General features: G+C 28.9%; 1 protein-coding gene across 1 annotated transcript in view; it reads right to left on the bottom strand.

Annotated features, from left to right (window-relative positions):
• Positions 1–25444, bottom strand: part of LOC129966433 (transcriptional regulator ERG homolog) — a 159992-nt gene that overhangs the window by 36291 nt on the left and 98257 nt on the right. Inside the window, exon 4 of the mRNA XM_056080857.1 lies at positions 1152–1232. Coding sequence (XP_055936832.1) covers positions 1152–1232 — 81 coding nt within the window. The remainder of the gene's footprint in view (positions 1–1151; positions 1233–25444) is intronic.

Here is a 25444-nt window from a genome sequence, read left to right as displayed (position 1 = left end):
TTATCTTTATAATCTTAAACATCTCAGAGACTTTGAAGGTTAAAAATGTATTCAGATACAGTTTTAGATCAATATCAGTTTTTCAATTTAGAGATACAATCAGGTAAAGAGACTAACATATAACCCGTAATTAAATAAGTTAACATGAAAATAAGACTGAAATCTCACACCACGCTTTTTAAATATAGATATTCGAATTCATCAGAGTTAATAAAAAGCATCTTATCTTATATATGAAGTGAAACCAAAATTCTCTTCTAAAATTAATGTCCCGGGGAAAAATAGAAGCAATCTTTTTTTTTTATCTCAATATCACTAATACTTTTTAAAAAGGATATAAAATACAAAAATGATTTTAATTTAATTTTTAAAAATTGGTATTAATCATGGTTAAAATATTTTATAATTCTTCTGACGTATCGGGGGAAACCGATCTTTTGTTAAAATAAGCTATATTCGAAAAATAAAATTTTAATTAATACATTTATAGTTATCATAATTGTGTCTTTGAAATATCACCAAAACAACATGGAAAAATTCGGGAATTTAACATGAATTTCAATTCAACCTTTTTAAATTATAGTCTATTAGCAGTTAAAATATAATTGTAGCCGGCGTCCTGGCCTAGGGATCGCTCGTCTTCCCCGTGTTCTAGGCGTTCCGGGTTCGAGTCCTGTTTCGGGCATGGCTGTTTTCTTCCTTGTGTTCTCTCTGTGGGGTGCGTGAATGAGCCCCTGTAAGAATAGGTTGTGCAAGCGAGTGTGTGTGTGTGCTATCTTCATTTGAACTAGAAATCAGACTTCTGCCCTCGGGTACTCAGGGATCTTTACCCTCAGAAGCTACTGCGCAAAAATTTGGCTTAAAATAGTCACACAACAAAAAAAAATATATAATTGTATTGAATTCAATATTTCTATGATCTATTAATTCAATGCTATACAGTTAAGTGAAATTCTAAAGCACTTGCAGACAAATATCAGCTCTTATTATAACACGTTGAAACACTTTAAAACTTTCTTATGATAACGCAAGTTGAAAACTAATATAAAGATATAATAGAGGTATGAAAAAATGTTCAACTTGTTAAATAAAAAAAATAACCTTCAGATACTAATATATCTTTTATGAATCTCTAGGAATATTTCTCTTACCTTGCATGTTTCGTATATGAGGATGTGTGTGAGCATCTAACGAGGATTTCGTCATCCCTCCGATTGCATTGTGAGGATAACCTGGGAAAGAAAAAGAGATTATATTAAAGAGATAATATTCATAAAGAAAAATCAAAACTTCTGATATCCTCTGAATATTAAAATTTAAAAGGCTGATTAAAACTATTCTTAATAGAAATTATATGGCTTAGTGTTGAATCAATGAAGTGTCATCTCCTCCAGTTTTGCACAATTATATCACAATATTTTGCTTCGAAATAAAAATCATAAGAGAGTGAAAATAACTGAATGTGTATTTGGAATTCAATTTTATGGCTAACTAGATTTACACATTTCAATAAATGTTTCAATGAAAATGAGCATGAGGTTATTCTTCAAGAAAAAAAAACATTTCCCAGTAAATCATGATGAATTCATTAACAAGATGCAATGGTAAGCTAGAACTAACATATTGTTAGCCAAAACACTGACACGAATCCGAAAATGGAATTCATTCAGATAAATATCCGTATTTTATCTCATTTAAATATGATAACGGGCTTCTTCATCTATCCTCAACAATTAAATATTTGTCATCTGATTTTTTTTTCTATATTTTTCGATCGCATTTTCTCTCCCTTCCTCCCCAATCGCTGTGCGCGTGCTATCGCTTGCCCTTTTCTACGGTCATTCAGCGGTCCATGCAAAGCAGTTAGGCACACTCAATATCAGCGCCCATATCGTTCTGTCCGCTCGATTAACCGCGAGTCTCTGATGATGGGAGCTCATTATTCGGAGAAAAGAAGGGACCTGGATAAAATTCGGGTCTATTAACCCTCGGCTAAAAGGCTGTCACGAGGGAATCGTAGGCACGTGCTCCATCGTATGCGGTTCACTGGTTCGGGGGCGAGCGTGGATTAAAGTCCAGATTAGAGAGGTATTTAAAATGTAAGTGTTTGTGTAATCGATTGGGGAATATTCTTGTGAAATGAGAGTTAGGATGACAGAGATTAATCTAATAATAATGAACAGCTTTTCCCTTATTTACAAAATACATGGATTATTTTAGGAATTTAAATTAGTTATTATTTCGAGATTGATTTAAAAGACTCGTATAGATGTATTCGAATTACAGTGAGTTTGGTAGAATTAATTTATTAGTTCAATCACCAATTGTTTTCTGAACGAAATGCGAAGTAAGTTCTAAATGATATGACCAAATGACAGACGAGATATGGCCAAGAAAATAAGAATATTTAAAAGAGTTCTGCAGCCAGCATTTTATAATGCATAATAAAAACAGATTTAAACTAATTTCCATTATAGATGATGATAAATTTAAATGTAGAAAAAGTCAGGTATTCTAATAAAAATGTCTAGAGTAATCAAATATTAAATTTAAAAAATGGATCTTTAAAAGCTAAAAAGTTTTTGTTATAGAAGTCTTATCTTATCCATTACTAAAGTTTTAAAACTATAGAATTAAAATTTGTTGCCAATCATGGTTACAAATTGGAATATTATAATATATTTTACAAATTATTTATTATATTACATTATTCATATATTATATTATATTTATATATTATAATATATTTTACAAATTATTGTTACAAATTGCATGATTAAAAATTGTAATAAATCTAAGTGAACTAAAATATACCATAATAATAAGATATATGGCATGCTGATGAAACTGGAACGCTGTCACCAAAGAGAAAGATCTTCTGTGTAAAATTTGTATATCCAATGCTTTAGAGGATTATTAAAAAAAATCTTTCTTTTTTTTAATTATTTGTTGATATCATTAATGGTTCATAAAATAGAAAAATATGAAGAATGTGAATACATAAAAACAAAAGCCCTATTGCCAATTGAAATTAAGCACCCCATTTAGATATAAATTTACAGAAACCCTAGGAAGAAGTTCTTGTATTATCATATACCCTAACTGCCCTCAGAAAACTGCCAACTTTACTTTCACAGCCAAAGATATATGAAACTAGAAAAAAAAAAAGAAAAGAAAAGAAAAGAAAGAAACGTATTGTACGTACAGTACATAAATCCAGTCGACTTCAAAACTCAACTTGTCATAATATATGCGATGTTTCTCATGTAACTATGAATCTATTTCACTACGAATATGTTATATAGCAAAGAAATTCATTTTCTCACTGAGAAATAAAACTAAAACACAATTTTAAATTAATATTATGTATATTCAAGAGTCAGTTTACATGCTCAAATTAGGTTTTTTAGATTCTACTATAACTATCATTTAGTAAATATCTTCACATAACTATTCGAAAATTAACAGAATTTTTGAACGAGAATAGATTCTAGAGGATACAGGGCCCATGATTAATTACTAAGCCACAAAATAGTATGTTAATGTAATTTAATAGCAGATTTTCATATGGGCGAATCTTTACTGAAAAAAGAATACATTAGTACTCTAATTCTTAAGATTCTAAGATTAAGAACTCTTAAGATTAAGAACTCTTAAGATTAAGAATTCTTAAGATTAAGAATTCTAATTCATTAGATGATATCATCTTAATTTCGTTAAGATGATATCATCTAATGAATAAATCTTCCACTTCGCAGAACGCATGAATCGTTGCGAAGAATGTTTTAGAAATTAATATTGTTTAAAGCGTATTTCTGCTCAGTTGTTCAGTGTATTTTCGTCGTAGGGAAATCTGTATGTTTAAAATTAAGTAATGGCTAAAATTATATATACTCGGAGCATCTTTTATTTTGTACTACAATTATGATATTGTAACAATAGTGTACACCCAAAATATATATATATAATGCTTGCCCACTGCTTTTGATTCGACAAAACTCCTGAAAAGCAGTAAAGTGCAAAGAAAGAGCAAACACGAGCTAACGGCGCATTTATATAAGCGATCCTGTTCGTGCTGTGTGTGATCTGTTCATGAATCACGTGACTAGGAGGGGAATCGCGTGAGAAAGACAAACAAGGAGCCACATCCGAGAAGAAACACCTCGCCGGGAACACGAGACCTGCTAGATGGCTTTTCCACTGAAAGCATCTTATGAAGGAAGAAACTGTTGTACAGAAAAAGGGGTTTAGTTCTTACTATTTTTGGTTTTCTAGTTAACGGACTGACAAGTAAAGTCGACCAAAAAAGCTGCTTGTTATTCAAATTATTAATCGCTCATTAAAACCAAAACTTTCTATCTACTAAGAAAATTGGACTCTAAAAGTATCCATAATTTTTATTTATGCATGGGATTGCCTTCTTATTAAAATTTGTATAAACTCGATTATTTGAAATATTTCAATCATAAATTTATATTCTCCAAATTTAACTGATTCGAAGATTGGTAAGACTTTTCTAAGTAATAGGTTTTATAAAATGTTACTACTTAATGAAGGGGTTGTTGAATTACGAACTATTGAAATTTAGGCTTCCTAATCTTAATATAATTAAAAATCACTGTGCCTGTGTATGTTTTATATTTCTTAAAATAGGCCAAACTCATCCTAATTTTACGCATTTATTTTTAAGACAAGAAAGAATATAATGAACTATTGAAAGCTTAAAAAGTAATTAAATATTATAAATTAGATATTAATCAAAATTTTATCCTTTTGAGACAGTAACTTCAGGGAAAATTATTCGAAAGGAAATATTTTTTTAAACATCTAAAAATTCAAAATTTTAACTTTTTCATGATGTTAGTTTCATTTCTTCATAATATTTATTTCAACCATTGTATTCAATTTTTTAAAAAAACTATGATTTTGCGTCGCTTTGCTAATAATTTCTGTTTTATTTTAATGCACATCTTTTAACAATGCCTTTATTAATTTTAAGATAATGATTTAATGACTACAAGAAAACAAATGTCCGTCGCTTAAATTCAGACAAAGACCAGAAAAAATAAAACTTTTGAAAGCAAATGAAATATTTTTTATTGTTAAAGTAAAAAGAATATATACGAAGAAGTTTTGCAGTAATACATTAGCAAAGTTCTGAAAATAAACTAAAAGCAGACGATTAATAATTTCAGTCAGAAACAATCCTTAATCTGGTTTATTTTTATGATTTTATTAATGGAAAATTAACTAATTCTTACAAAATGATTCTTTAAAACCCTTTTTATACTTCGGAATTTGTGAAAAAAAATTGAAAGACTAATGTGACAAATAGTAATAACAATATTCCAATATTAATAATAATATTCATTTTTCATTTTCAAAGGTTTCTCATTATGAGAAACTTTAAAAAAAAAAAAAGACGAAGTAAAACTGATGGTTGTTAATGAAAAATTTGAAGATGTAAAATAAATACAAGTTCCAATGTAAATGTGATTGACATACATTTAATCTCCTGATATTTTACTTTTTTAATTATCTTATTATATAATACTTCCTTTTTCGAGATTATATTGACTTGTTGATTCAGTTAAGAATCCATAGAGCACTTGATGTGTTTGTAGATTACATGTGATTTACATTGCGAATTATAATCGTTCTGTGCTTGATAAATTTGAGAAACATCGTCTATTTCTATCTAAAGTATGGGCATGGTAATTACAGAAAGTATATTTCGCTAGATTTTGATATTTTGTAAATTGTAGAGATGCGAAGTTTTCAAATATCTATTTAATAGACTGTACTTCATTGTCTAAAGATTTGTTCTTAAGCTTTTATTAAAAATATTTTAGTGGATTGTACATCATTTGTTTAAAGATTTGTTCCCAGATTTTGTTAAAAAAACTCTTTTGACAGACTGTGCCTCATCGTTTAAACACTTGTTCTCAAGATTTTTGTTAAAAATTTTTTAGCGGATTGCACCTCATCGTCTAAAAACTTTTTCTCGAGATTTTGCTGAATAATTGTGGTTTATTTGTTGATTTGTGAATAGTAAAATGAATTATGGCGATGAAACTTAGGGCCAATTTATATCATGAATTGCCAATTCGTGCACATGCGAGCGTACCAATTTAAATACATGACGAGATATATATCGACATTTGATGCATTTGAAATTTGATCTTTACTTCAACTTTTGGATCTCTCAAAGCGAAAATGTCCAATTTAAACTCGGGTTTCTTTGAAACAGAATATAAAAAGCGGCTGTCGGTATACCTATACGAGGAAAAAAAATTTCACTCGAAAACACCTCAGCCTGAAAATTCAAAACAGATTTGTGAAATGAAACACCTTCGAAGCTATCGTGTTGCCCTGTCTGGAAAGTTAACAATGGGAACAAAGGTAAACTTACAGAAATCGCATTTTGAAGTTAACAGTTTAATGTGAAGAAAAAATAAAAGGCATTTAATCTGGCATTTGTGCCTATTTAGAGAATACTCTAAAAATATATTATTACTGTTTTTATTCACTATCGGGTAATTAAGGAAGTCGAGAAAATTAATAATATTCTACAAAATATTAATTATCTACATCAAAAAAATGTTTATAAGAACATTTACAGCTACTTTTGTATTTATAAAAAAAAAGCTGTTGCCTGTTCTTTTCATTTAAAATCATTTGAGCTTTCTCGCAGTAGTGAATAATCAATCAAAACTGATATAAAATATGAAATGGATTCTAAAATCTCGACTTCAAATCTGGAAATGAAACGAATTTTCCATAAGAAACGATGTCGGAATCCCTTATGTGTTCTTTAAAAGGCAGATTTGTATTTAACTGTATAAAATAGTTCAAAGCCAATCTTTACAAAATTTCATCAATTATATTTCAATCATATAACAGAAAAATAAAATAATTAAAATGAAATCTACGATCGCAAATTTCAAGTTATCATATGAGAACATTATTATTTTTTAAGTCATTATTTGTCTTAATTAATTTAAGTCATTAACCAGTTTAAACAGGTTTGAAGCAATCACGAGCCTTCTCTATAGGTCTCTCTCTCTCTCTCTCTCTCTATATATATATATATATATATATATATATATATATATATATAATTTTTTTAAACTTTCATTTTTGATTCTTCTAGCTGACAGACAAAGTTTTGGAGCTCGACCGATTTTGAGATGAAATAACAGCTATGTTGTCATAGTTCTAAGTCAACCTTTTAAAAACGCATCGACTGTCAAAGAAGCATACGCAATAATAAAGCAACACTGGTAAAAGCAGGTCAACTTTTTTAAAAAACGCATCTGCTTTCAAAGAAGCATACGCAATAATAAAGCAACACTGGTAAAAGCAGGTCAACTTTTTTAAAAAACGCATCTGCTTTCAAAGAAGCATACACAATAATAATGCAATACTGGTAAAAGCAGGTAAAAAAATATATGCGATTAAAAAATGATGATGAAAATTGTCATTTATGCTTTAATTCCTTGTCAACGCGATTTCGAGCTTCAAAGCCCCCTAACCAAAACAACATTATGTTCTCACATGAAAATAGTGATAGTAAAAGCAAGCTCTTTACTTATGAATTTACTAATAATATAATGCCGAATCAAGATTTTTACTAATCATATAATACAGAATTTTTTTAAAAGATCAACTTTTATAATTTAGTCTTTATATATAAAGAACATATATGCTTAAAAATAAAGGTATTTATTATTTTAGATACGTAAATACACTCCAACTCAGTATTCATAGTTGAATGAAAAAACTACAACATTGCAATTCATATGCAAATATGTTACTTCTAGTGAAATTTTACTGAATTCAAATTTTTATTTCCTCCAAATTTGTATTTATACTTCAGCCTGATTTTAAAAAGTCAATTTGATCTTAAGTTTTCTGATTTTTCAAATTTTCTTTATAATAAGACCAGTCATGGTATTATAAATTTTAAAAAATGAAGAAGAACATAAAGATTCTTATTAACTTTAAGGTCAGTTTTAGTTTTTGAAGTAAATATAATAAAACTTATAATGCGTAGCCATTCGAATAATAATTTCGAATAAATAATAGCGTAAATGAAATGAAGGAAAAATATCGGGATTAAAATTGGTAAAATACAGTGACATTACTTTTCTAGTATACATATGTACATGCAATAGATAAATCTATGAAACTTTAAAAGTGTTACTACGACATTTCCGTACTAATTAAACTCTCGGTTTCGTTTTAAAATGGACAAACAATAACTTAACATAGATTCAATTTTTACTTTTCTCATATTATACATCTAATAATAGTGAAGCATAAAGTTAATTCGATATTAAATGAACTGATGAAGTAGCCACAACCTAAGAATCTGAATTTGATCGAAATTCGTCCTTTCTCCCAGTCCATACCACTAAAAAACTCATCTCTTCCAAAGAGGGAATGTTTCAACGCCAAAACCGGCTATTTGGCATCGTTCCAGTGGGAAGTTCCGAGACAAAACCGAACAAAAAGAGTCGTCACCGAGCAAAGGTATGGCGGGCAAATTCATAATCGTCCTTTCTCCTTTTCTGAATATTGAAAATTTTCGCCTTTCCACGAGTGCTACATTATACTCGCATTGTTCGTCAAACAGCAATTCCATTTCCTTCTCCGCCATTATTCGTCACCCAGGCAAAATGGCCAGCCATAACCGGTCAGCGCCTCGTCGCCAAAGTCCCGCTGCCTTTTTGGCTTCAATTCCTTATCGCTATAACCAGTTTCCCCTTATATATTTACTCGAATTGACGGAAACATTCGCCAAGTCTTCATGGCTTTTGAAGCGGCCACCACAAATTGAATTGCCCGACGCATCCGGTACCATTTTGGGCGGACTCTTTTATTACGCCGGTCCGCGTGAGTTTTAACGAGCGCGCAATGATATTTCTCTGTGATTAGAACAAACCTATGGGTGGGTAGGAAGAGAGAACCTTGCTGGAATTTTAATGATGATTCACCCCAATGGACTAATTTCGTTAAACTTTTCTCACTCTCTACAGTTTGGATTTGTTTAAGGGAAAGCTCAAATTTCAGTGGGAATATCCTTTTACAAATTATACGCCGTTGCTTCATTAAGACGTTTATTTGAATAATATGATTAGGGAGTGAGCAGCCGACTATCGGCCCTTCGTTAATTATGGGGATTTGCTTAATTGGCGCCGTCTTTGTGGAGGCCTTTCTTAATTAGTTCAGTTCTATTCCGTGTTCTCTCGTTCGAATTGTTAATCATATTAGTTGCTCTTGACGCAGAGATGCCAAGGTGCTAATGCAAATATTGTTGATGAACTTTTAATTACCTGTTTCGTAACTGTAATCACCACGTCTGCTTCATTAGGATTCGAACGGGAAGGCTTAATTAGGGATTCGAATATCAGGCACAAATACCATTTCGAATTATTCGAAGCGGGAGCGTATTGTTTTGAAAGACAACAAATCAAAACTTTATAATTCCGTTGATTTGCTCATTGGATGCATTAACTAGGATTACTTCTAATTAAATAATGCTGAGAGTTGATTGTAAATTATTGCGCGGATCGTAAGAGAAGTTGCAATCTGAGTATTTTTAGTGTTATTTGCATTAATAAAGGCAAAGATTTGATGCCCAATTGATTATTACTTTTGGAATTTTTGTTTGCAGTTCTTGTGTTATGTGATTATTACCTATTTCGATCGCAATGGAAGAACATTTTTACTTGATTTGTAGATAATGCTAAATATCAAATGCAGCTATAGTTTCTTCAGTCATTTCAGAAGATTCTCATTAATTTTAATTCTACGTATATTTATTCACCGATTGCTTATTTAAATAGATTTCTCTATCCTTTCACCTGAATGGGCTGTTTCAAAGCTTTTTGTTTGTTACCTGAAACTAAATTTCAGAAGCGTTTCACAGATATTCGTTTATTGAGATATCTAGTTTCATAAAATAAAATAAAGGGAATTTCTTGTCTAGGGAATCATAAAATTAAATTCCAGTGTTACCCTACATGCAGTTTTTACAATCAAGCGCGGAGTCGATCAGAAGAAAAAAACTTTCATAATTATTCCTAAAAAATGATTTAGAACAGAAGTAATGTTTAGTAGGAAGATGAAACTTTATTTCATAAAATTTATGTCTAATATAATCGCTAAAATATCTGAAATTTTGTTTTATCATGCGCAACAGAGAACCCTGTTGATATAAATTTCAAATGTATTTAAAAACCTGTTTCTCAAATGAATACAGAAGAAAAATGCATTGAAAATCAAAATTATTCTGCTTCTCATAAAATGCAACTTTCATTGTATTTTATTTTCTCACTCTTTTGTATGATTACCAAAATTATCGTATTTTAGACTGAATAGGTTTAAAGATCATTCGCTTAAAATTTCTACTGACGCTTCTTACACGAATTTATTCATTAACAAAAATAGTAATTTCGATTACTTCTTTCTTATGAGAACATATTTAGAATTATAAAACAGCCACTTTTGATAATTAACTTGGTTTGCTGAGAATACTAATTATTTAATTTTAAACTAAACCCTTTATAGAAGACTTTGCAGTTATGTTTCCTAAACAAAGTTAGATTAAACTTCAACTTAAATTAGAATTTAAGTTGTCTTATTTTAATGGATTTACACTTTCTCTGTTTAATGCGAGCCTGCCTAATGAAGTTATGATATATGTTGTCACACATAAAACGCAACTGGAAGCGCCCTCTTGTTTTATGTTGGCGATGGCGATGTTTTAACCTCACTTTCCTTTTAATTTTGCTAATTTTGCAGTAATATAAAACTAATAGAATATAAAACTAAAGCGGCACATTTATTTGTAATATATGAGCATGCCAACAAATTGCTAGCTGAATTGAAGATTAATTCAAAACTTTTTTAAATTATAGCATGTATTATTATGTAGCATATTTTAAAATGTAATACTTATCAAATTAGAGGACTTTGTTTATAGATTGACACACAATGAATAGTAAAATAAAATAAGTAAGTGAAACTCCATTACGACTTTGCCACATGAAAAAAAAAATCTTTTCGTTTGTAACAAGAGATAAAAACTTGTAGAAAAAAAGAAAACACTTTAATTTCATTGCAATGTTAGAAAGTATTGTTATCAATATTGCTAAAAATGTATCAAAATTGTGTAAGAAATAGCCTTTTTTATATAAAAATTCGGTATCTTTAAAAAGACAATGTTTTGAATTTTGAAAGGGAGTAAAATAATTTTGATGTAATAATATTCCGGAGATTATAAACGAAACAAAAACCAAAATTTTTTTTTTCATTTTTAATTAATTTTATATTAAAAAATCGCTTAGAAGGGCACATTTCTGGCCTCCAAAGTATGTCTCAGTAAAATTTTGGGGCTCCCAGTTTGCCCTGAAGAGCCCCAAAATACACAAAAACACACATTCGTCTTTATTATTAGTAGAGATCGTTTGTAATTTAAAAAGTGACATAGTGAATAAAAACTATTAAGAAATGTGAAAAAAAAATTGAAACGCATTAAATGGCTAAAGAAATTCAGACCAAAAAAGAATTTTGTAATGGCGAGCTAAATTTACTATTCATTTATACCGAATATATTAATCATTTGTATTGAGTAAATTATTCATTTATAATGGGAATCAACTCTACCGTGTGAAACTTTACTTAACATCCCATCTGTTATATTTAATTTATTTTTTAATTTTAATTTTCCAATTTTTGACAAACGGTAATAAGTAAGTTTATTTGATGATTGTTTCTAAAACTTAATTTTCGTATTCATTTAATATCTTACAAAAGAAAAAAGGATATAAAATAATAGCACATTGTAAGACCATATGAAATTACATATCAGGCATGCGCATTTATGCCTTTCCTCCATCAGCAGTGTCACTCAAATTTATTGTTGTTTTTTCTTTTGGCACTTGCCATGGACAAGCTTGCTGACGAAATCAGCAATTTTAAGCCGAGGGTGCGTCTCTTGTTATTTTAGTAGCGCCAACTAAGGCCAAGAGTACGTCTTAGCTACTCACGCATCACATTCGCTTGCACAGCCCCAATTTACAGGGGGGCACATTCACACATCTCACAGATAGAACAGATAAAGAAAAACCATGCCCGAACCGAGGACGCCCATATCAAGAGGAAGACGCGTTACCCCTATGCCAGGACGCCGGCACTCAAACTTATTCTAATACAAAGTCAAAGTTAACAAACTAACACTTAAAAACTGCAAGATGGTGAGGTATTAAATATCTATCACAATGAGAAGTATGTATTTTAATGGATAACTATGAAAATCAAGTTAATTATATGATATTTAATTGAAAGCAAATACTATTTCTGTCGAAGCTGGTCATCAAAGGTGGCTAATTAAACAATCTTAAAAATCTTTATATATATATATATATATATATATATATATATATATATATATATATAATATTAATAAAAACTAAGTGAGTAATAAATGTGTCACCAACATTGGTAATTGTGTTAATCTTGGTGTAAAGACGTAGAGAAGATATCTCCACATATAAAGCAATCAAATATATAAAATAACAATAAAATTACAGAAGATACATTAGATGTGGTGAACGTGGATAAATTCAAGAGGATTTCTTAATATATATATATATATATATATCGTATATTTTAAAATGTTTGTAAGACATGTGAATGAAGAAGAGGAAATAAATGAATAATCGAACATAGGAATAATTCTTCAAAATTTTAGAAATGTACTTGGTTTTTGTTGTAAAGAAATGACAAAAGTATATTTTAGAATGAAAAAAATAACAGTAATAAAAGGATATAGATTTAAGAAAGAGATATAAAAAGATGGAATTAAAACGAAACGTTGTGAATCTTGTTACATTGCAATAGTTCTTTATTAAAAATCAAGTTTATTTGAAATCCTTTTAACTGTATCCTTTCATGGCACGAACGGTCATCTTTCTTCAGGATATTGGTGACCCGGCATCCATTGGTGATGTGAGCAGATGCAAGCTGGTGAATTACAAGTAAATATATGTATTTTTGGATACAGGAGCTTTTGCACTGTAAGTAATGATATTTTATTTGCTAAAGGAATATTTGGTGTCTCCCCCCTATTTGTGAACAGTTTTTTTTTGTTGTTGTTGTTTTGTATATATGCACAACTGGGTAATAATTAATGATGACCATAAGATCTCTGCTGCATTCTATAATCAATAACATTCAAACTTTTACTTTTTGAAATGCTTTCTATTTTATAAACATCAAAGTGAATTAGAAAGAATTCAATTCAACTGTTAAAATCCAATTCCTCTCCGTTTCAAACGTGCATTTTTAATACTGATATTGACAATACTTTTTCGGTCGTTAATTCAGCCATCGGGTGTGAAGTCCTGATCAGTCCACACCAAGCAATCCGTGACCAAAAAATGAGCTTAAAATTTCATAAAAAGCTCTGTTGATATGTGGTTTGGAGGAAAATGAAGACTGCGGCATTGCTATCGGATGACAATGTACCCCGAACAAATAGCACGCCTCCACACCCTATTGACTTTGATCAGCGAAACTCCGTGTTTTTTCATCCCTTTGGGGGCCTTTCATTGTGGGCCCGCGGAAGGGCAAACACCAAACGTTAATGACTCAGTAAATAAGGTTCGTCGGACCGCCTCCCAGCGTCAATATGTCGAGTTACGCTCAACACCCTACATCTCCCCCCCCCCTCGCTATTACGAGTCTTTGGGAGGGGGGCAAAGTGTCTCCTATCACTAAAACACTGTTGCTTTTAGCTTTTTGGAGTGGAAATTTGCATGAATAACAATGATTGATTTTAAAATTTTGTAACTATTATTTATAAAAAATTGTGATGTTCTTGTTATATTATTATTGATCTTATTTTGATAATACCTCAAAAAATTATAAGCATTTTATTTCAGCATTTATTCAGGATTGGAATGAGAAAAAATTGCATTTCGGAAAATGAAATTTGAAATTTTCATCTAGGAATTATGAAATTGTTTTCGAAAAGTGTAAACAATTCGAAGAAGATAATACTATATCTATTCGCAAACGATAATAAATGGCAGTTTTAGTTCCAAACTTTTAAGTAAAGTGGCAGTATATAGAAGAAAATTGACTTAAGAAACATTATTATCAATCTCATACAAATAGAATGTAGTGACTTTTTTAAAATTATTTTTAAATAATAGTTTATTAAAAAAAGTGAGATTTTAACATATTCATTGCCATCATTTACGCCTGTGATTCGAATCATTCTGTAATTAGATAAACCCTTTTATCTTTACTATCTTATTGCAGTAGACAAGAATTCATCTAATTAAATGATGTGCGAACAAATTTGAGAGCAGTTGTGAATCACATTCGTATCGTGAATGATGAATGACACTAATCATTCATCATTCAGCTAACATTAAAAATGAAATTTATTTAGACGATTACTTTATCTCATTTTCACCATTGAATATTTATTTAAATTTAAAAATTTTTTTATTAGAATAAAAAATAGTTAAATATTTTGAAAATATGAAGCATTCATTTAAAATATTGTTCCAATTTTTTTTTCTAAAGAGTCGGCTTTATTTGTCGATTTAAATGCAATCAAAAGAAGGGTTTAAAAAAATACGTAAGCGCAACATATATCTAGAAATAGAAATCTCAAACAAAACAGATGATTTTTTAGGCTTTATAAAGATGAATGCAATAAAAGGACATAATTAAGGGGACGAAGGGAGGTTATTTTGATATTAATATGCATATATTTCATTTCATACTGGATACTTTTTCCCCAAAGGATCCTTTATTACATGTGCTTATTTCAAAATTTTCCTTTGAAGCACAAAATTTAATTTCTAATTTTGTTTGAAACTACTTAGAGTAACCGGTAAAAAAGTCAATATTACTTTCAAGAAATTTTAAAGCGGATGGTGCATTTACCAACAAAGTTATTAATTGCTGTTAAATATTATATATATGTCCGTAACTTAAAAATAAACATATATATTATAATGGTGCTTTGAACGCTATATTTTATAGAATCTTTTCAGAAAAGAAGAAGGTGTGAATCCAAATAAAAAAAATAAAGCATAAAAAATAATCTCCAACATTTTTTAGAACCTATATAACATTTTTTTAGTTTACCCACAGATAGGAAAAGTATGCGGATTATTTAAGCAGATGAGTTCTAGATATTTTTCTGATATACAAGTAAACATTGATGGCATAAATAAATAGATATAATAGTGGCGGAATGTGAGTTTCTTTGATAATTTTGAAAAAGTTGCAAATTTTAATAACTGTGACTGGACTTCGAAATTTCTGATTGATTCTGGAGAAACTGTGGTCAGGCGTATGTTCAGCCGGCAATCAATGGCGAGATTTTTTTTTTAGCGATCAAATCCCTGAATATGATGAATTTATACCTAGCTACAGTATGCAACATCCCATTATTTTATTATATAAATATGTTTCCTACACTCAATAGCTTAGTTATTTCCATGCTATACTCTACATTAGTACTGCACTTAATATTAATACATAGAAAAATCAAACTTTTAAAAATTAACACTTAGTTGAAGTTCCTATTATCGTGATTTTAAGTAGCAGATTTTAAACTCTGTAAATGTTGCTTAACAGCTGATGAATGCCTCTTGCAGAGAAATCATATGCACCGACTTCATAGCCACTTGAGACCCCAAGTTCATTTCAATGGACGTTTGTATTTCTTTCATGAAAATTAATTTTCTATTCAAAGTTCTTAAATTCACAGTTTTATTCAAAGTCCAGTTCTTTGAATATGCTATAATTTATAGCAAAAAACAAAAGAAGTTTCCTGTTTTGTGAAATTAGTGTTATCGTCTAGGTGAAGACGGCTTTTGGTGGGAAAAAGCCAGTAGAATAAGTTGGTTCTTGTGTTTTATTTATATCTCTGTGTAAATTTAAATATCATGGACTAATATTTATAAGATTTAAAGGAGAAACTAAAATGAATGTTTTGATTTCAATTTTAATATTTTTTTGAACAACTTATTCATTTTTGCTCGTGTTTCATAAGTTAATTTTAACTGATCCAATTTCATGCCATTTTTGAGTTTTAAAACGATAATTTTTTTATATATACAAATAGTTATTTCTTATTCTTTTTAAATCAATATATAAATTCATAATTATATAAAGTTAATTCTAATTTGAACAAATTTTTATTAGAAATATTTGAAAATCGGTAGTATTTGGATGTAGATAAAAATGCTACACAAATTTTAGAAGCTACGCATTTTTTTCCATTATCTCATCCCGAATCACTGTGAAACAAGATAACGCATCTTTTTTATAAAACGTAAAAATAAATTCAAACTTATTTTTTTTTATTGCAGAAGTTTTTATTCATATTTTGAAAATTAGGCATCCTTTTTCTAAGATTAAAATCCAATGGCCACTCGAATGGGCAAGTTGAAACAAAAACAAATAAAAAAAAGGATAAATTAATTATATATAATATTATGTAATCTTATAAAAAGTATTTATCTGAATTTTTATGAAGTTGAAAATCATTTTTGTGTGTGTGTCTCAAGAGGATACTGAAAATCAACTTAAAATCCAGAATTAGCAAGCACTTATTTGTAATTGAAATAAAAAGCTAAACCAAAATAAAAATCACTAAAAATTAAATAAATAAATAATTAGAAATAATTTTAAAAAATCGAAATATAGAACAATGATTAGTTTTTTTTTCCTGATGAGCACAAACCCTAATTTAGTGAAGATAACGGTTTCTCACAAACAGTTTGGACTTAATATATCTACAATACATTTTTACATGTTATTTCACTCTTTTATATGATATCACGCTTGTTTAAGATTACACACAACAACAGCACCACCGAAACAAAAGTAAACTTTTTAAATCTGATTTTTGAAACAACAAAACAAATATACAAGAGATAAAATAAAAGTTTTATGAAATTAATATATCAATTCTTTTTTAGAAGATAACTCAAGAAAAAAAATGAATTATTCATTAGCATCATTTTCAAAATCAAAATCATAATTTTTCGAATTCGACCATCTCATTTTCAATCCCAACATTCCATTCCTCTCCCTCTTCCTATATCCACGCCTAACAACTTGATGCTCACCCACACTAAGGTGTCATCTCGCCATTGATCACTTTTCCTCCCGACTTAAAAGACGATCTTCTCCAACAGAAAAGGGCGAACGGCCCGGGGGCCCTTCCTCCCACCCTCAGTATATGAACGATGGAGGGAGCGACGCATCTTTTTAAAAGCGCCTTTGAGACACTATATCGGGTGGGAGGGTCCACTTGCACGAGGGGTGGCTGAGAGATGGGCGCATATGGAGACTATTTGTTTTCGTTATTCAAAATGCTCCAACAATATTTTTAGAACGAGATTATAAGATATTTTCACGCGCTATCGAATGTATTACAAAATGGAGGGAAGGAAGTAGTTTGTAATTGATTTTCAGAGAAAAATTGTATCAATAAGTAAAAGATTTTTCATTTTGTAGACATTTATTTTTTCTGTATGCATAAAACAAATGCAAAACAAGGAAGTTTTATCTTCGGCATAGACTGAAAGGTAGAAAATTATAACGTTTAATAATATCTAGAATTTTTTTGTTCTTTTATATTTTGTCAGGCATAAAAAATGCTTGTTAGAATTCTAAAAAAATATAATTGTTCATCTCATATTAAAATTCAATCAAAAAAAATAAGAGCAAACTAATTGCATAACTTAAATTTTGTAAAATGATGTACTATGTAGAATGAATACTTGCCATTAGTTTAGCATAAATATTTGTGAAATTATTTCAAGGAAAAATTGTTCAGGGGCAAAAATTGTTGTCCTTATTTGCTAAACTAAATGCAAGACACAAAGCTCTGATATCTAAAATCTAAGAAAATGAAAATATACAAATTAAGAAAAAATACTGATTTAAATGGAATGAAGCAATTCCATCAGTCAGTCTTGACCTTTCTCCTATCATAGAAGTGTGGTTTCTATGACGACGATGCTACATTAAATGCAGTTTTTATATGTGTGAATATTTTAAAAACATTGTTTGATTTATTGCAAGTTATTATATAGAGAAATATTATTATATTCCGAAATATTCTGACTCTCATAATGAATTTTTCCTCAAATTAATCTAATAGATTTTAGATGAATAAAATGTATTGTATTTATATCAGATTCTCTAAAAGCTAAAGACTTAGAAGACGATTAGAATTAATAGTTAATGACATCATTATATTTTTCTTTTTCTATTTTGTCTTTTTCATTTCCTTTTTCCCTAGATTTTACATGTTTCTTATTTTTACTTTTTTATTATCAACTGTTTGATTCCATTGTTTGACAAATCGAAGGACATAAGAATAAATTAGTCGGCTGCCGGTTGTTGATTTTGTCATTTGGTGCCTGGCATTTTCTTGGGTGCTTTCCTACTGGAAAATTATTTCGTAGTGAATCATCTTTTTCTTTTTTTATTTCAGCTGAGTTTCAATTTTAGGATTTAGATCTTGCATATATGTATCATCTTCTCTGTGATAGGAACCTTACACTTATTAAAACTTATTCAACTTAATAAAACTGCAGATCTATTCAATCTTTTGGCACCCATTAATGACTCACTCCTCCTGCTGGTTTTGAACGAAAAGATTTCTAAATCACAAGCAATGATAGCAACCATTAATAAATAAAATGTAATATATTTGTATATGCATCTGTTGGTTTTCTATAGAGCCTAACTCTTGATCCAAAATTACAAAATTTGGCTTAAAAATACTTTGAAAAATGGAAGCGTGCACTTCAAAAAAAAATTCAAAGCTGAATTAGAATTTTAATTAATAAAAAAATGAATGAACTTTTGGCATAAGTTTCAAAAAATATTTTTGAATAAATATTTTTAAAACATTTATTTAATATACAATTATATAATATTTTTTACTCCATTTGAGATTTCAAATAAATATCTTTTTAGTGTTATCTATATAATTTAACAATTTTTTGAAAAAAAAAAATTATACGTAATTTGCAAAGATACTTTTTATTGTTATTTTGATATTTAAGCTGTTTTTATATTCATTAAATTTTAACATATGTTTTCAGAGTTAAAATTTGAGGAATGAGATTTTATTTATATTTCCCTTTAAGTAGAATACCCCACACTACAATAGTCAGTTTTAATAGAATCAGTTGATTATTTTACATCAAGAAAGCAAAATTACAACATCGTATAAAGTAACATGCACTTAAATGTTAGATGGTGTGATCAATTGTGTTTCCTTGAGATTGCAATGCCTCGTGTGTATACTCTATTAGGCAACTTCAGGTATTCAAAAGAACATAAGTGTACTAAAATTACACAACCTAAATATATATCAGAGCTATGCTGTTTGAAAGGGCTGTATTAAGAGAATCGTGAATACTGATTTATCCATATATTAAAATTAAATAGAATCAGGATTCTCCTGTAAACGAGCTGCTCAACAAGGGCATTTATTAATCTATAAACAGCTTTATTTCTATTATTCACCGTGTCAGCTTAGCCTGTCATTTACTATAGGTGTAGTGAAAAAAGTCAATCATCTTGTATTTTTAATCGGAATACAAAATGTTAAAAACAGATGGAACAGATTTTTTTTTCGGTATTACTCAGAGCACACCGTTTTTTTAAAAAATAAGATAATTGTTACAAGAAATGAATTATCAATGGGTTTAATTTTTTACACACCATAAGATATTGATTTCATAAAGTAATATGTGTTTTATGTATGTCTTAAAAGTGAATTTTTCTCCGATACTATTATTTTAAAGCGAGTCTTGTAAAACACAGTTTCATCAGACTGATCAGGGGCTTTGAAAAAAAAATCAAAATTATACATTTTTTTAAAGATTTCTGTTTATTTTAAAGTGACATTTGAGAGAAAAAGAAAAGAAAAATTGACATAGACAATAGTCAATTCCAACATAAATTTTTGTGAGGATTTCATTTGGGCATGAAGTTGATCATTCATATCATTGTTTTATTTTAATAATTGTCATATGATGTTATTGATTAAATTCTTGCTAACAAATGAATTAATTCATAAGAATAATTTTAAATATATAATCTTTAACAGTGATGAATATTTTCTAACGCTAACGTAACATATTCGCCTCAAAAAAAACACGTCTATCTTTAATAAATAAAATAGTTTAATTTTGATTAAAAATTAACTAAAATTAAGTCATGTCAAACAAAATGAAGTTTCTGATTAACAGTTACACCTATTTTAAAAGCCAGCTCTTTAATAAAATAACAGCTTTGTCTATTATATCTGATAGAAATACCTAACTATTAATTTTTTTAAAATCTGGCTTGTAATGCATATCACATCCCTCATTAGAGCCAAATATATGTTAATGACAAAAATCTGACATGTATCAAGTTTAAGGCACGATAATTCAAAAGTTACATCAGCATATGCCTCAGCGTTAATGTATAGATAAATTTTCTCATAATTTACAACCTAAATGTATATGAATATGTCATCATTGAAGTCAAATTACGATATCGTGTCTGTTTCTAACAGAACATCCAAACTCTATTGATTCCAATTCGGGGCACTGTTCAGGAAATAAAAATTCACCCCATTCCCCAAACTCCGATAATTTCCATTTCCTTTATTACCGGCACAAATTATCTCAGTTTCCTCCATGGAAAAAAAAATCGAAAGACAACCCATAATCTTTCAGATGATATTAATGACTGTTGGCAACATATAAAGATTTATTTAAACATTTTTCCCCTTGTTGTCTATCCGTTTTTCAGCAGGACTATCCTCGGCATCGACCCTGGGGAAGTTTCCAGGATCGGGATCTTATCCGGAATTTTTTTTCCCGATTCCTGGAGTGCGACATCTCTCAGTTCCTCTCGGCACTTCCGCTTCCTACTCTCATCACAGAGATTTGTTACGTGGTTCCTGATTGGTTGATTCTACTCCTCCAATCGGTAGCCTGCCAATAAGACACGTCGCGTTTTCTTAGAATGATTTGTCTTGTTTCAAAGAGTAAGCCTTTTCCACTGAGCTGCTATTCATCATTCAGTTGACATGTTTTAATAATAAAAGGGAAATAATTCAATAATAATAGGCAAATAATAGACTGAGGATGTGCTTTTCACAGTTTTCATTGTGTTCATTTGAGATATCTGAACTTTGATCAAACTATTTTTTAGTATATAAGGTATACTGAGAAAAACAGTTTAGACAGATCAATAGATGAATAAATTAAAAAATTTTATATTAAAGTCTCTAAAACAGATATTTGATTATACAAATATGTTTAGATATTTTTTTATACTTTTGCATAACAGATATTTATTTAAAACAGTTAACAGATATTTTATTATACAAATATCTGTTTTGATATTTGTTTGTACTTTTGTATAACAGATATTTATTTATAACAGTTAACAGATATTTGTTTAAACAAATATCTGTTTAATGTAAGCAGATATTTGTTTATACTTTTGTAAATATAAAAAGAATGATTCATAAAAAGAATACCTTAAACCAATTTATCTCTTCTATTATTATCATATTCCAACCAAAAGATGTATATGATATATCTAAAAAGTACATATAATTTATACCTTCTATTAGGTTCAATATGAATCAGAATTACATATAACTTATAAAACTCTATTTAAAGTTTCATTTCTAAGTATAGCGAGTTCAAGGATTCTTTAATATATTCTTCAAGGAAATACAACTCAGTCATTTAATTTGCTTTCAAAATTCAATGTAAATTTCAATAAAATTCTGAAATGATGTTGCTTTGCAAAATATAACCGATATTTAAATTGCAAAAAAAAAAAAAAAAAAAAACTGTTTTCCCAGAAATATAAGAATATTAAAATAAATATAAGATAATTGAAATTAAATTTAAAAAATTTGAGTTCGCCATTAAATATTATTTTATTGCTTTGCATTTCAAAACAATAGGAAATTTATATTATTGCGTTTGATAAAAAATTATCTATAATTTTGATTACGAGTAAATGCCAATTTTGATTACGAGTAAATTATGCTTAAATATACTTCAGATACAAACAAATAACAGTTGACCAGAATTAAAATTTATCCCAAAAATTAGGGTACCTCTAATTTTTAAGTAAACATGCTAGTCATTTAGTATTAATAGTATAATCTTTATTTATCTGTTAAATTTGAAGCAAAAATTTCTGAAATTTCAAGTAACTTTTTGAAATAAGTTCAGTGAAGTTAAATGATTATAAGAATTTTTTTTTGGAATACTTTATTTTTAATTAATACTATACTTTAAGAGTATAACTCACTATCAATAAAGGTGAAAGTAGAAAAAATTACGTCACAACATTCTCATAATGGCTTTATCATCTTATGTAGTATAAATCGTAGATATTTACAATTTTAAAATTTTAAGAAAAACGAATTAAGAATTTTCATTAAAAAGGAGACGTCAATTTTTTTTTTCCTTTTCTGTCAAGTTTAATGTAATTTATGAAATGTATTCGCTTCAAAGAGCGAGATATTAGTTTCTTCAATCACTAGAAACGTCAAGCATTTGGAGTAAACCAGTTTGAGTCTTGAGAAGTCCTTACAGAATAATATTCAAACATTTTAAAAATTACATTCTAGTAAAAAGTTTTTTCTTTTTACTTTAGCCTGTGAATTTGTAAAGTTGCTTTACCTTATCAATTGATGAAGAATTTTATTATATTCGAAATTTAATTTCTTATATCAGTGAAACCCGCTTCTGATGTTATTTGACTTACAATGTGGTTGTGAATGTAGGGAAACTACATTTACAGAAATGTAAATCTGTATTTCCATTCATGAATTTGAAAACTGATCAACGCAGTGTAATAATTTTCGAACTTTAAGACCGTCTTCTCTTTTGAACATATGTTTTAATTTTTAAATCATCCTCCATTACAATTACATTAATGATGCTATTTTATTCCATTAAGACAATAATTTTAAAAGAATTTTTTTGGGGCATTTTAAATACAAAACAAATTAAATACAATTATTATTGCTATTTATTTCCCAATGGAATTTCTTTGAAAAATATTTCTTGATAATTTCACATAGGGTTTTTATTAGAATAGTTATTAAGCATTATGATTTATTCAGATTTATTTTATTGATATCTTTTTATTCACTATCAGCACACAAGATGAGATTGTGTTTCCTCTTTCTGAATCGCATTTATTCAGTTGATTCATTAAAAAAATTATTCTATGTAATTTTTTACTCACTTTTCGGAATTTTCTATCCGTACTATTCGGGATTTAATTTCATATATTCGATTTACTAATATATTTGTACAGTTACTTTTTGAATTGACATATTAGTAAAATTAATTTTAATTCACTCTGATTCAGTAAGGCCAACTTATAAAAGCTTTTGGGGAATTTTTTAAAAAAAATCATCAATAGAAATTAAATTTATGATTAGCGAAAGTTTCATTTAACATTTTATTAAGATCAGAAAAATCGAATAATAGTACTTATAAGCTTGATTATTTCATGAAATTTAAAAGCAATATCACCCGGCTTTCATGCTGTAGCCTTTAATGTATTCAATTTGTATATAACACTTTTTGTTTATTTTCTCAAATTTCCTATATTCGTTAAGAAACTTTTGACAACAAGTTAGTTAACCAGCATTATTTTTTTTTCTATTAAATCTTTTGCGCAGAGTTTAATTTAAACGATTACCCCAAGAAAATTTTAAAGCATCAAGTTGTGACAAAAATGAAGGCCGTGTTATTTTGATACCTGATATCTGTTCTGTTCATTGTATATACGAGTCATCTTAATAGAGTCACATCCTATAATACAATAATGCTATTAAAAATGTAACTTACGTGATAATCTATCTTGTAACTTATAGAACTTTTTACTTATAGAAATGGTTTTTGTGGTTTACTTTTTCTCATCATATATTCCACAATTCCTCTGTTCTCTTGAAAAGTGTAAATGTGGAGGAAAACTACTTCACTTTCATGAAATTTCTGATGAGAAAATTTGATATTCAAGCCAGTTGCTTTGTATTTAAATTTAAACAAGTTTAATTGCATTAAGTTAACGTTTATCTTTAATTCATTTTGTTTGTTTCAGAATAAAACTAATGACTGTCTTATGATGAAATTTGCGTAGTTGCCTTTCTTCAGCCCAATGTTTTCTTTTTGTTATTGTTTATTACTTTTAATAATGAATTAAAACTTAATTATTATTATTCCTTTAAACATTGGCACATATTTATAAAGTAAAAAAATTTAGATTTGAGTAATATTATTTTTATTAGCAGTTGTAGTTTCTTTTTCTCAATCGAATAAAAAGATTCTGTCGTTTCTTAAACTAATAGGCAAACCACTCGTTCCGTTCAATTTCTATAGCGTTTTTATAAGGTTCTAGTTTATGAATTGCAATGAGGATTTAAGTCTCTTCGAATATCAAATTCTATTACTAAACAATTTAATTTGTTTTAGATTATTTTAACAGTCTTACTTAATTTCATTCCACTGTATTGAATTAAAATTTTCCCCATTGAATTATTAAACTTCAATCCTGGAAAGATAACACAAACAGAAATTAATAACGAAAAAAAAAACTTGTAAATAATCTTCTCTGAAACATTTAAAACCATTTGCGAACTGATTATATCAAGAATAATTGAACAAATAAAAGTGATGCAACGAATTTTTGAAAAAAAAATCAGATGTATTTAATTTTGAAAAGATAGCAAAGCAATTATACATTTACATTGCATCATTCACTTTCTATTTGCTCCGGTAGAATGTTTCTTTCATAACGCATAAAACTTCATTTACCCCTTCTCCACAAGCAACAAAGATATTCTTCAATTCAAAAATGGATTTTAACATCTCCTTCATAAACAGCATCGAACCGTACCTAATGCATCCAAAGAATTTCGCAAATTTCATTTACGATTTTCCCGTGATTCAATTGTTCCTCATTACCGAAATTGGAGGTAACTCTTTTAACGAGCTCCATCAATCCGAGCGGTTTATCAAAAGGAAGCGGCAAATATTCGTCTGCGGGCGCGAACACACCCCTTTTCTCAATCCCATTGCTACTCAGGAGCGTCTCGCAGACAATGGTAAATAAACCGAATTTGCTGGCACAGTGGGACTCACACCTGCGGCTTTTTCGCCCCCCCCCCCTTCCTTCTCATCCCCCAACCAGCCTCGTTCGTGAAGTTGTATACAGGGAAATTCAGAATCAGGATTTTAGTATCTAGAAATACTGGGAATACATGATCAGCAATTATCCATGCAGTGCCTAATCTCACAAAGGCACACATGATTACTTTATCATAACTTTGCATGCATGTTCACCT

The sequence above is a fragment of the Argiope bruennichi genome, chromosome 4, assembly GCF_947563725.1.
Source record: "Argiope bruennichi chromosome 4, qqArgBrue1.1, whole genome shotgun sequence".
Taxonomy (NCBI): Eukaryota; Metazoa; Arthropoda; class Arachnida; order Araneae; family Araneidae; genus Argiope; species Argiope bruennichi.
Note: the sequence above shows the minus strand (reverse complement) of the source record. Positions and strands in the feature narration are given on the sequence as shown.